Here is a 13,950-nt window from a genome sequence, read left to right on the forward strand (position 1 = left end):
CATAACTAACTAGCTGTGTGACTACCAACATGTTAATTAATCTTCTGAATTCCAGTTTCCTTGTCTATAAAATAGGTATAACATTTAATCCAGAAGTTGTTATGAGAGAACTTGGTACCTTATACAATATAGCGTTTGGCATATAGTAGGTTTTAATAAACAACAATTATTAAAGAAGCTGTGAGGTTTTGTGAGGTTTTAGAATTTAACTTTGCCCAAAGTAATTTGGTCTGTGTCCTTGGCTCCTGAAAGATAATTCCTAGAACCTTGGAATTTCGATAAGGACTCCAGACCTGACAGGTTATAGTGGAGTCTGAGGTAGAAACTAGCCAGGCCAGAGGGACTTAACTCCTGATTATTAACCTCATGGTGGACAGGCCAGAGAGCCCCATCTTAGGATGCCTCGAGATCACCTCATGATACCGACTAACCTCAAAGGAAAGGGACTGGAGTTTGCATTATGTAATGAAGAACTCCCAGTAAAAGCTCAGGACATCAAATCACCATTAGCTTCCTGGTTGGCAAAGACATCCACCCTCAGGAGGGTGACGCACCCTTTTCCTTATGCTGATCCTGCTTTGTATAGATTTTAGTAAAGTTTTAATTGTAAGTATAGTACTTTCCATGAGTTGTGTAAGTTTTTTTTTAGCAAATTATTGAACCCGAGAGAGTAGCGGGAGCCAGCAGATCAGAAGTGAGGGTGTTGAGTGGACTCCCAAACTTGCAGCTGGCATCTGAGGTCTTTGGCCTGCTTGGCAGTCTGAACCTGGAGGACTGTATTCTTTAACTCATGAGATCTGACCTAGCTCTGTGTTGGCTAGGGTTAGAGGAAGAAGGGTTGCATGGGCGGCTGGTGTCAGAACTGAACAGATAAGTGAGAAAGTGGGGATTTGATTTATGTTATCCTCCTCATAGTTGGTGTCAGAAGTGGGATTGAGAGTTCCACGTGACACAGAAACTAAGGACAGAAAATAATCTACAGATTTGCCAGCTTTAGCCTTGTTTACCTTCAACAGGGCTAGGTGGAATAGATTTTGCTAGGCAGTTAACCTAAAGAGGACAGCTCTGCTTGGTTATGAGTTGTGATAATCTTTCTTAGTTATTTAGTTCTGCTATAACAGAAGCACCGCAAGTGGGTGGCTTTAACAAATTTATTCTCTCACAGTTTAGGTGGCTAGAAGTCTGAATTCAGGGCACCATCTCTAGGAGAAGGCTGTCTCCCTCTGCTGGTTCTCAGGGAAGTTCCTTGTCTCCCGTCAGCATTTGTGGGTCCAGCGTTCCTTGGAGATCTCCATGTGTCTTGGCATCAACCTTCCCCTGGGTCTAGGAGGTTCTCAGCACTGGGACCTCTCATTCAAAGGACACACTTTTGGCCCTTTTTTCTTAGTGGCAGTGAGGTCCCTCTCTCTGCTTGCTTGCTTCTCTTTCCCTTTATCTCTTGTAAGATAAAAGGTGTGACTCACGCAAGGTGGTGCCACAGTAATCCTCATTAACATAACTTAATCATGCCTCATTAACATAACACAACTCACTCCCAAATAGGACTGTAACCACAGGCATAGAGGCCAGGATTTACAGCACATAATTACATTAGATCACAAAACAGAGGATAACCACACAACACTGGGAATCATGGTCTAGCCAAGTTGACATAATTTGGGGGGACACAATTCAATCCATGACACTTTATTTATTCTTAGCAGAGGCCTCTCAAGATATATTATTATATTGACATCTTTATTAATCTTTGCCAGCCTGTTCCTTTAAACTCTTAGTATTGTGCCACATCCTGCGTTTACTTGGTATACTGTTGTGCCAGTAAGAGATAAGGGATTGCTAAGGGAGTGTTGTTGTTGTTACTTGCCTTCAGGTCGGCTCTGATGCATTGTGACCCTGTATACAACATAAGGAAATGTTGCTTGATCGCTGGCATGTTTTAGTCCATTTTTGTGGCCATTGTGTAGTTACTTCCAACCTAAGCAGAGCTTCAAGCATCATAGCAAAAAAGCAAACTAACAGATGGGTGGTGAGCTAAGGGAGTAGGCAACCTGAAAAAGGTAGCTTATCATAGCTGTTAATATAAATGCCTATAGCTCATAGTATTGCTCATACGGTAGGGTAGAGTGTCAGAAGGTGCTAGAGTGAAAAGAAGAAAAAAAAATACTGGGCAAATCTATTTGTAGCTAATATTTTATCTGCTTAACAACTAACTGTTTTCAAGTTGTTACGTACAACTTTAGATAGTTTCTCTAGACTTAATCATGGTTTCTGTACATTGAGACTACTTTTGAATGGCTTTCATATACAGCTTAAAGGTTTTTTTTTTTTTTTTTGGCTAAAATTAAAACATACTTTACAATTTGGCATGGCCTGGAAGAAATACCTGCTTCAGACAGGTTTAAAGCTTGATCTTGGACTTCTTGTGAGAGTCCCTAACATATACATTTTTCTCCCTTTTTTTTTGTTGTTGTATAGGATTAGTTCTGAACGCCGAAAAGAAAAGTCTCGAGATGCAGCCAGGTCTCGGCGAAGTAAAGAGTCTGAAGTTTTTTATGAGCTTGCTCATCAGTTGCCTCTTCCCCATAATGTCAGCTCGCATCTTGATAAAGCTTCTGTTATGAGGCTTACCATTAGCTACTTGCGTGTGAGGAAACTTCTAGATGCTGGTGAGTTGTTTTACAAGGATTTAATAGACCTGAAAATGAGAATTAGAAATTTTTTTAGAAGATGGTTAAAATGTTTTGAGTTTTGTATGCCCCATTAAAAGTATTTCTAAAATTTTTACCAAGCTTCATTTTTGTTACTTTGAAATCATCTTCCTCTTTACATTGTAGATTGTTTTGCTTTATTCCCTTAAATATGTTCTGAATTCTTCTTTAATAACTTTTTATTACCTGCTTTTAAAGCTTCACTCAGGAATTTTTTAAATGTTGGCTTTTTCTTTTTCTCCTGCCCTACCTACTTTCCTACCTACCTATCTTCCTTTTAATAACATGACTCTTCTTTCTTTCTCAATAGCGTTCCTTGCTGCATCACTTTAAATAATCATGAAAAGCAGCTGTCAATTCTAATTTTAGTCTTTCCAGCCTCTGGCTTTGACTGTTCTGTGTTACAAGTGACAGGGGAGGGGGAAAATTAAATTGTACAGAATAAAATAGATGCTGTATTTATCAAAATCTAGGGAAAACTTTATAAAACATCTGTATGTCACTATTGTATAGCTTTTTAGCTAATTATTTTCCTATTCTTGTACCCTTTTAGGTGATTTGGATATTGAAGATGAAATGAAGGCACAGATGAATTGCTTTTATCTGAAAGCTCTAGATGGTTTTGTTATGGTTCTCACAGATGATGGTGACATGATTTACATTTCTGATAACGTGAACAAATACATGGGATTAACTCAGGTAGAATACCCACATATAAAGAGTTCGTCTGTATGTTTTTCTGATTTTATGACATAGATCTAATTTTTTAAAATGTGTTTACAGTTTGAATTAACTGGACACAGTGTGTTTGATTTTACTCATCCGTGTGACCATGAGGAAATGAGAGAAATGCTTACCCACAGAAATGGTGAGAAGTGTACTCTTTGATTTAATATAACAAGTTGTTTTATATAATCAGATACTGTTAACCAGTTTATAAATTCTGCTATTGTACTAGCTTAAGGCAAAACTTCATGTTTAATTAAATGTTCTTCTATTCTTTGTTAAAACTATGTTGTTCTAATTTTCAGGTATTTCGTAAAAGCCCACCTAATTCTATGTTATTGTTAGTTGCCATTGAGTCAGTTCTGACTCGTGGTGACCCCGTGTGTGCAGAGTAGAATTGCTTCACAGGGTTTTCAAGGCTGTGAGCTTTTCAAAGCAGATCACCAGGCCTGTCTTTTGAGGTGTTTATGGGTGGTTTTGAACAGCCAACCTTTCAGCTAGTAGTCAGGCACTTAACCAGTTGCGCCACCCAGAGAGAAAAACATATATAAAATAAAAGATAAAAATAAATAAAAATTAGGGCCAAAGGAATCAAAAATTAAAATGCAACTTTAAGGCAAGGGAAAATCATGGTACAGATGACAGGTATGAGGATTTTAGGCAGATAATTAAAATTGAGGTGCTAGTTTGGGTGCAACCTTTCTAAAGGCCTAAGGGCAAGGGGAGTGAGTAAGTTCACCAGAACTTAAAAAGTATACCATAAAACCCTAACCCGTTGGGCTTGCATCGATTCTGACTCACAGCAACCTTATAGGACACAGCAGAACTGCCCCATAGGGTTTCCAAGGCTGCAAACCTTTATGGAAACAGTCTGCCACATCCTTCTCCTAGGGGGCAGCTGGTAGGTTCCAGCCATCAACCTTTTGGCTAGTGGCCAAGTGCTTTAACCACTGTGCAACTAGGGCTCCTTTAAAGAGTATAATAACTGCCAATTTTTTCAAGTAATCAGATGTTCTGAGATTTTGGAAAATACCTCTTGAATTATGAATAAATTTTATTTAACAAATAAAAGGCTTTTCACACTGTGCCTTCTTACACAGAGCATACTGATCATAATGTAACCTTTCCCAACTGAAAGTTACCATGATGAAAACTTGTTATTATGCTCTGCAGCTGTACTTTGCTGGTCTCCAATTTAAGTATGTAAGTTTGTTTGCTTCTGTATTAAAAAATCTGAAGTTTACAGTAGTTCTTGAATAATTTTTTATGGTTTTCATTTTCATTACATCTCATTTATAATAAAACAGCTAAAACTTCTATGGAGAGATTAAGGAGCCCTGGTGGTGCAGTGGTTGAAGCACTTGGCTGCTAACCAAAAGGTTAGCAATTCAAATCCACCAGCTGTTCGTGGGAGAAAGACATAGCAGCCTGCTTCTGTAAAGATTACAGCCTTGGAAACCCTATGGGGCAGTTCTGCTCTGTCCTATAGGATTGCTATGAGTTGGATCAGCTCTAACAGCAATGGGTTATAGAGAGATTACTCTGAGCCAGGGCACTATTCTCTGCATTTTATATGCCTTCACTCCTTTATTCCTCATATAAACCCTGTAAAGCTATTGTTACTGTTTCTGTGTTACAGATGAGGAAACTGAGGCACAGAGAATTTTCGGGTAACTTGCCCAAGATTACTTGGTTTATAAGGGGCAGAGCCTGGGTTGAACTCAAGTGGAGGGGCTCCAGAATTCACACATTAGTATTTAGAGCTCTTTTCATGTTACTGGACTATCACTACATTTTGCTGACATTTCGTACCCTGTCAGTAGGAGCTCTCTTCTTTTTTTTTTTAATTTCATACTGTGTATTTATTGTGAACTTGGAAAACAAAGGCAGTTTGTACTTAATTATAATTCGATATAAAAGATAAGTAAATACACTCTGAGCAGTGACTTAAGTGGGTTGCCAACGAATTTACTATATGAATTTCAGTGTTTAGACTTTAAGGTGTGTACTGGCTACTCAGTGCTTCCTATAGCTCAGGACTTTCTAAGTAGATGAGGATGCTGCAAAGGTGAGGTATTTTTCAGCTCAAGAGAGAGAGCAACTTTTGAGAAAAGTAGACACATGTAATAAAAACAGACAATGGTGTACATTATCTTGATCTATTTGAAAAGGAAAAAAATTTTAACTTACGGAGTTTATTTTTCATCTGTTACTTAATTGACTTTTTATTAAATGAAAGAACAGTGCTTTTTAGTTTATTAAATTACTTTAGAACTCTTCATATTACAGGATTACCTTCCTTATTTTGCAGTTAGTACAACTAAACAGGCAGTTCATGTCTAGAAATTTTCAGTTCCTACTTTAGAAAATAAGATTCTTGTTGACATTTTAACCTTTTTGATGTTTCATAAATTGTTAGGCTTTATGCAAACTTATCCTGTAAAGGGCTTTGTGAGCCAGCCATTCAGTCCTATGAATAAAGATTTAGCCCACAGGCCATAGTTTACTGGCTCTTGGGCTAGACAATAAATGGATGGATATTAGGAAGTCTTTTTTGATTGGGTAATAATGTTAATGTATTCTAAATTAGATATAGCCTACTTAATCTGGTTTAAATGCATGTTTTGAACCAAAATGTTCTGTTTTAATAGCACATGAACATTTTTAAAAATAATTTCTAATGTAGGTAATGGATTTTTGATGTTTTGCTGGGAAACTAAACTGCAGATTTTCACTTAAAGAGGGGCTGCTGCAAAGTGTCACATTTTAATGATACACTAAGTGTGTTTACACAACATAGTCATTTTATTCTTTCATTTAAATTCTAAAAAGATGCTTTAGACTTTTTTAAATTACTACAAAATGTCATTTATTTTTAGAAAACTTAAAATTTATTTCTCTTAATATGTTTTTTCATTAGGAAAATGCTAGTACTTTTCAATTACTTTTTTTTTTTTTACATTTATCTGGGTGCCTCCATTTAAAGGCCTTGGGCTTCCAGAGGTCAGTCCAGCTCAAGTTCAGATTATGAAGGACTGGAAATACCTCAAGGAGTTTATGTGTGGGTCTCTATTGCCACCACCACCACACATGTACCTACTCCCATCACCAAGACTGGTATGGTTCTTGTGGCTTCTTTATAAAGTCCACACTGGAATAATTCCAGAGAAGGCAAATTCAGTCCTTGTTTAAGTAGACCCAAATAACTTGCATCAACACCGGGACTGCCCTCAACTTTCCTAGTTCCATTATTAAATATGGGTATGAACATCTTCCTCAAGAGTCCAGCATTTCTAGTTAACCATGCCTAAATTTAAACTTACCTTTGTTTATTTTTCATATTAACACTTTTCTTTCAGTATACTAGCCTTCAAATCTCCAGATCTTTTTGGATTTCTTTCCTCCCTTATTTCCATCAGTTTTTAAGTTTGTATAGATTCTACCTCTTCATTTTTCTTCTGCCACCCTTATTTTCATTCCTACTACTGGTATTGGCTCAGCCCCTCAATACCATAACTGCATTCCAATTCTAACACATTGCTGCCAGGTTGTTATTTGAGTTTCTCATTGTACTTCCTAACTCACTTCTCAATTCAACACTTTTAGAGGGAGGCTCCATGTTGTTCATTTAAGGCTGAACTCCTCAGTTTGGCGTGCAGGGGTCCTCCCTCGTTATAGCCCTAACCTTTGCTTTTAGTTTCGTTTTACAATTTATTCTGCAACCAAACTGTACTGTGTTCCCCAAACATGTGCTATTTTTCTACCTCCATTCTTTTCATTCTCTTCCGTCTGTCTGGGATACCCTTCTAACCTATCTCTGCTTGAAATTGTAATGTTCCTTTTTTCAAAGAAGCCTTCTTGGCTCCCCCTAACTAAGTTATTGTTCTAGTTTCTCTCCTTCTTTTAAAGCATTCTTACAAGTTTTGAGGCACTTACTCAGGACTGTTTTGTTGTTGTTGGCCTTATAACTACATTTACTACGTTTTTAACTTCTCCAGGGCAGACAGTGCATCTTATTCATTTTTGTATAGCCTGCAATATCTAGTCCAGGCCCTAAATAATAAGTTTCTATTTGTTTTGAACCAGTCTGGCCAATGAAGATAAATCAAGTTGCTGTTTGCATACTCACTTGAGTGTAATCTCATTTTTTAGTTAGATGAGCTTTGAAATAGGAGTAAACAGACTTGAATTTATTTAATTTCTGACTTCGCTTTATTTTTGTAGCTTTTGATAAGTCACACAATATAATTTTTTTTTTCTAGTAACAAAGCAGAAATAATTACTTGCCTGCTTTACAGGGAGATTTAAGGGGAAAGCAGATATATAAAAATGCTATTTGCTATTAAAAAGGAAGTTGCTATTTTGAAAGTGCAATAAATATATGGAGCGCATATTACAAATTACACTAAGATGTTTAATATAGTATAGGATGAGTTTGTTGAAGCTGTCTTTTGGGGTGTACATTGATAACACAGTTATAGAGTGAATTTATAGCATATTAGTATTTCCTCAATAGTTTGATCAGGTTTACTGGCTTGAATGTGAAATGATTAACTGTTATACTAAATACAGATTTTCCCATGAGCTCAGGAAATCACTGTAGTCATGAACCACTGTTAACTGGTTGGAGTTTGTCACCTGTATTGGAGTGGGAAAAGGGGTGTGAATCACTGTTCATGCTGAGAAATTTAACTGAATAGCACCTAGGTGCTGAACATCTTGCTACTCTTACTATAACAAACTTGTATAGGTAATTTTAAACTTTATTTCTTGCTTTCATTAAGGCCCTGTGAAAAAGGGTAAAGAGCAAAACACACAACGAAGCTTTTTTCTCAGAATGAAGTGTACCCTAACTAGCCGGGGGAGAACTATGAACATAAAGTCTGCAACATGGAAGGTAAATTAGAACAATTTGTGAGTATTAATGTATTTGATTTAGAGATTAATTCATATATCTTGACATTGCTAATATGAAGATATCATTAGAATTGTGGGGGAAAACTTAACAGTTGTGCCTTGGCATTTGCAGATTTAACATTTGAACTTTGAACTAATTTGTGTGTGGTCCCCCAAAATCCAAAACAGTGTAGAAAAACCAAACTCTAGGAAAGCATGATTCAAACAGATATCTAAAGAATAAAAAAATGAGATTAATTGATTGACCAAAGCCAAAAGTAATTTGTATGAAAATTTTCATGTTCATAAAGCTTATGCTTTAGAAAATTTATTGTTGAAGTCTAAACTCATACTTATTTAGTGTATTCCTTTACTTATAGTACTTAATGATTTAGTTCAAATGTCTTTCTAGTTCCTTTCCTTCCCAAAACAGCATCTCCTGAAGGTACCTGCCACTTCTTTGCTCGCTGTTGAAACGGTCATCAGAGTAAGAAATAACTCCCAAGCGGCTATGATGACCAGATGAATGAAAAGGCAGCCAGACTTGTATAAGGGGAATTTTTTAAAAAGTAGTCTACGATACTGGGGGAGTAGTATGTCATGGGTGGTATCAAAGGGAAAACATTTATTGGTTATCAAAATATTTTCTAGTTATGGTAATGACAGTGAATTTTATCAAAGCTTACTTGCCATGTCGGACTCAACTACTATGTCTGCATTTTGTTTTTTTCTAGTGTTATAAATTTAAAAAAAAAAAAAAAAATTTTTTTTTTTTTTTCTTCATCTTCATACACAGGTACTTCATTGCACAGGCCATATTCATGTATACGACACCAACAGTAACCAATCTCAGTGTGGGTATAAGAAACCACCTATGACATGTTTGGTGCTGATATGTGAACCCATTCCTCACCCATCAAATATTGAAGTTCCTTTAGATAGCAAGACTTTTCTCAGTCGTCACAGCCTGGACATGAAATTTTCTTATTGTGATGAAAGGTAAATTAGATATAAAATATAATTTGAAATTTTTAGTTTGTCTACAGCATTTTTTAATATTCACTGTAGTAAAGATTCATTGGTATACTCTTTGACTAAGCTGGAGCTCAGTAACATTAGATTAACTTTGTAAATTAAGTCAGCTACATTTACTGAATGCTTACTATGTATAAGTAACTGTATCAGGTACTATATAAAAATTATTAACATGAGTTCTCTTTCCTTTAAGACCTCTATGTATTTAAAGAGAGAAAATAAATACATTTCAAAAGCATTCACAATGCACATTCTGAGGAAGTATAGATTGGTTTTTGGTTGTGGACTAAAAGGGAAGTTTTTGGTTATCTCTTCACCCTTTACATTTTCCCTGAGCAGTTTTAGCCCTGCCCGTGGTTTCTGTTGCCATTTCCCAAATCCATATCTCTAGCTATTTCTATTTAATTACCTTCTTCCTATCCAGATATTCTTCTGTGTTATAAACTAAATATCTCTCTAACTGAGCTGCTGCTCCAAAATAGCATCATCAAAAGCTGCTTTTCTTCCTCCCCGTTGTGGTTAATAACACTACTGTGTAGATGCATTGTCCTAGCAAACACTTGGAAGTCATCTTTACCTTTTCCTTTACCCTCATTGTCTACACCCATTTGGTCTCTAGCTCTTATAGATGTTATCTACTAAATATTCCTTGATCCATTCCTGTCTTTGCCATTACATTCTTCAGCTCATTATTCCCTTTTGCTGAACTGTTGCATAGTCTTGTGAGCTGCATCTCTGCCAACAGAGTTGTGCCCTTGTAATTTCTCATCCAGGTTGCCAGAAAGTGGACTTCCAAATGTGAAAACCAGATCATGGTATTCTCCTGTTAAAAATGCTTCAGTTGCCCCCCTTCATCTTCACACATAAAACATTTTGATTATAAAAATATTATAGGTGAGTAGGAGATTTTTATTTGTCAAAAGATATGCATTTTGAAAGGGTGAAAGAAGAATAGACCTATGCAATCAAATCTAAACTTAGTATGGCAAACAGAGATACTCACAATCTAACCCGTCTCCACCTCTGCAAAGTAATCATAAGGAAAGAGGCCTCTTCATGGTCCCCTTTCTCCTAATTTGGCCTTAAACACCCTATAACCAGAGAGCTCCCCACGTGTATTAATATCTCAGTGCCTTTGCATATACTTGCCCACTTTGCCATGAAGTTTTCTTTACCTCTTAACACATACTTACCTCCCAAGAGCCACCTACAACATCTACAGCTCCTTTGTGGAACTTTCCTTATTCCTTCAAAAAAAAAAAAAAAAACTACACTGTTCCTTGTACTTATCTGTCATAGCATTTATTCTACTGTTGTTTACCTGTCCCATTTTCACTGTAAAGGAGTATAACATAGTGGTTATAAAAGCATAGATTCATTTGCCAGACTGTTGAATCATGACTCTGCTGCCTAAATTCAAATGATTTTGGATATCATAGTTTTTCTCTTTAAGCATCATTTTCTTCATCATTAATAAGGTTAACCTGAAGATTTTTTGAGGAAACTTAGCTGTAGTATAAAGTGGACAATAAAACCCTACTCCACTGGACAAGAAAATGTGACAAATCATTGGCTTTGGAATCAGATAATCCTGGATTTAGACCTGGTACTTGCAGTGTGGCCTTGGCCTTGGTACTTAATTGTTTAAAATCTCACTTATCTGTAAAATAGGGATTATACCTCAAAAGGCTGTTGTGAGGATTAAGGGAATTTGGAGAGTGTCTAGTGTATACAGCGAATGCTTCCTTACTGGTGTCAATTTTTAGAAGAATGAAGATAGAAAAGCTAAAACATATTTTATGGTGTTCACTGCCAGTGTTCATGTGATTGTATGATAGAACAGAGATTCTCAGCCTTTTTTGAGGAATTATTTTTATAAGTTACTTGAAATAACAATGTAGGGGTAAGCTGGGAAGAAAGGAAAATGAAGGTTCTAAAATGAGAACAGGAATAACATTTTCCTTTGGTTATATCAGAAAATTAGCAAAATGATCACAAGAAGAATCAGAATGAAGAAAGCCAGCTTAGAGATCAAGTACAGTCTTGAGTTTGACCATTAGATCATCATTTTCTGGTTAGAGCTCTTTCTAGTAATTTCTCAACATCTGTAACCCCTGAGAACAGGATATAGGGGAAAAAATGCCCAGTTTTAAGGAGATCTAACTTATCTTCTAACAGCAAAAAAAAAAAAATCCTACAAGCAGCTATTTATTTACTGTACTGAATAATTTACACTTATTAAAAAAAAACCCTGATTACAGCACATTTGATCAAGTAGTGTGTTCATGACACTAACTTATACTATAGTAGAAGCAAAGTCCCTGTCCTCAAGAAGCTTACAATGAGTGGTACACAGTATAGTTGTGTTTTTTAGACACATAGTATATTATGTATTTTTTTTTTTTCACCAAAGGTTTCCTAATCCATTAAAAACACTTTTTGAGCAAATTTTTTGAAGCCCACTCCCCTTTTGTTATAGAATATAAATTATGTAATTTTCTAAAGTTAAATTAACTTTACCTTTCTCCCTCAAATATGAACAGAATTGACCTTCTAGGAAAATGTATTCTGTTTATATTGTGACTGCTTGAATCCCTTAGTGATATATACACCCCAGATTGAGAAGCACTGATTGACATATGATTAAGTCAAAGCTTCTTAGTGACCTCTGAGGCACTCCCTGATCTGATCCTCCTATCTACTTCTCCACCCTCATCTCTCTCCACTCCCCGCATCACACTCTGCCCCTGCCAGCCACATCAGGATCTTAGTTACCTGTACACTATCAAGCATATTCTCACTCTCTCTTTGCTTGTGGTATACCTTCTTCCTGAAATGCTTTTGTTTTCTTTTTGGCTCTCTTCTAAGCTCATTAAGTATCTCCTATTAGAAGCTGTTCCTTACGCCATCATTCCTTGTTGATAGGGGTGGCCCATGCATGGATTCCCATCACTGTACTTACCACATTGTTTCATAAGTAGTGTGGAAAGTGTATCAGGCAAGCTACGTTTGGTTCAAAAGTTATGTTTTGTCTGTATTTTCACACTAGAACAATGGTAGTCACACATAGGCATATAAATGTTTGATTAATGAAAAAAAAGTTAATTCCATAGGAATTCTATTTAAATGTATATCCTGTAAGACCAATTAAAATGATTTTTAAAACAAAATTTAAATAAGTTTTTTTTATAGCAGTATTTTCCTTCGTAATGCTGCCACCTAGTGTTGCCGTGTTTTGGGATATCCTTTTGTAAAGAACTCAGAGTTCATTTTTTACAAGTCAGCTTTCTATACATCTATATACTTACTGATTTTGGAATAAATTATGGAAGATCTTGCTTGCAGTGTGGCAGCGCAAGCAGCATTACTTTTATACTTAGAAGAAGGGTATCTTCTCTATGTGCCTTTTGTAGTCAGTGGGTTTTTGGGTGTTTTTTTTGGACACATAGTACATTATGTAACTTCCTTTGCACCTCAGTAAGTAAGTACTTTGAATCTAAAGACAGAAAAATCTAAAACCTTAACTCATATTTTGTTCCCAGAAAGGCTTTAAAGAGAACATTCCCATTTAGCATGGTGCTAAGACAGCTTTCTCTTTCTCATGATGTGAGTTCCATTTCAGACTGTGGTTGCAGAGAGTAATAAGATCTAATCTCTGTCATAAAGGATCTTCCAGGTAACTGGATGAAATGACTGGATTACTTTCCAGGTCATTTTCAATTTGATATCAGTGTTTCATCTGAAATGAATTCCCATAATCTCATGTACTTAATTTCAAAAACTTAAGTACAGGAGCACCTTCTAAAACCAACATAATAGATATTCTTTTAGGTATCATGTAGTGTGATCTTTGGTTGATGATATTAGAATTTTGTAGTGCATACTGATCCCCTTAAGTGAGGCCTTTGCTTAAAGATTGTTATATAAGAATATGGTTTCATGGAAAATAAAGCTATAAACTTTGTATGTTAAGTTAAAGGTCAGTGACTACTGTCATGGATAGAATTGTGTCCCCCAAAAGTATCTGTCAACTTGGCTAAGTCATGATTCCCTGTATTGTACAACCGTCTACCATCTCATCATCTGATGTGCTTTCCCCTATACGTTATAAACCCTGTCACTATGATGTGAATGAGATGGATTAGTGCCAGTTATATTGATGAGATCTACAAGATTAGATAGTGTCCTGAGCCATTCTCTTTTGAGATATAAAAGAGATGTGAGCAGAGAGACACGGGGACCTCATACTACCAAGAAAGCTACACTGGGAGCAGAGTTCGTCCTTTGGACCCAGGGTCCTTGTGCCTGAGAAGTTCCTTGACCAAGGGAAAACTGATGACAAGGACCTTCCCCCAGAGCTGATGCCCTGAATTTGAACTTGTAGCCTACTAAACTGTGAGAGAATAAATTTCTCTTTGTTAAAGCCATCCACTTGTATTTCTGTTATAGCAGCACTTGATAACTAAGACAACTACCTTTATAATTTTCATTATTTAATTTAGCAGTACTTTATTAATATTCTGCCTTGTTACCAAAAGTATGTACGTCCAGAAAATAAGTGTGTATCAATTACTCTGGAGAAGCA

The 13,950-nt window shown here is 36.2% G+C and overlaps 1 protein-coding gene across 1 annotated transcript in view; it reads left to right on the forward strand.

Moving 5' to 3' along the window:
* The window catches only part of HIF1A (hypoxia inducible factor 1 subunit alpha), a 51,847-nt gene that overhangs the window by 21,866 nt on the left and 16,031 nt on the right, over window positions 1-13,950 (forward strand). The window contains exons 2-6 of the mRNA XM_049899303.1: window positions 2,476-2,666; window positions 3,262-3,407; window positions 3,492-3,576; window positions 8,219-8,331; window positions 9,127-9,329. Coding sequence (XP_049755260.1) covers window positions 2,476-2,666; window positions 3,262-3,407; window positions 3,492-3,576; window positions 8,219-8,331; window positions 9,127-9,329 — 738 coding nt within the window. The remainder of the gene's footprint in view (window positions 1-2,475; window positions 2,667-3,261; window positions 3,408-3,491; window positions 3,577-8,218; window positions 8,332-9,126; window positions 9,330-13,950) is intronic.

The sequence above is a fragment of the Elephas maximus genome, chromosome 10 (assembly GCF_024166365.1).
Source record: "Elephas maximus indicus isolate mEleMax1 chromosome 10, mEleMax1 primary haplotype, whole genome shotgun sequence".
NCBI lineage: Eukaryota > Metazoa > Chordata > Mammalia > Proboscidea > Elephantidae > Elephas > Elephas maximus.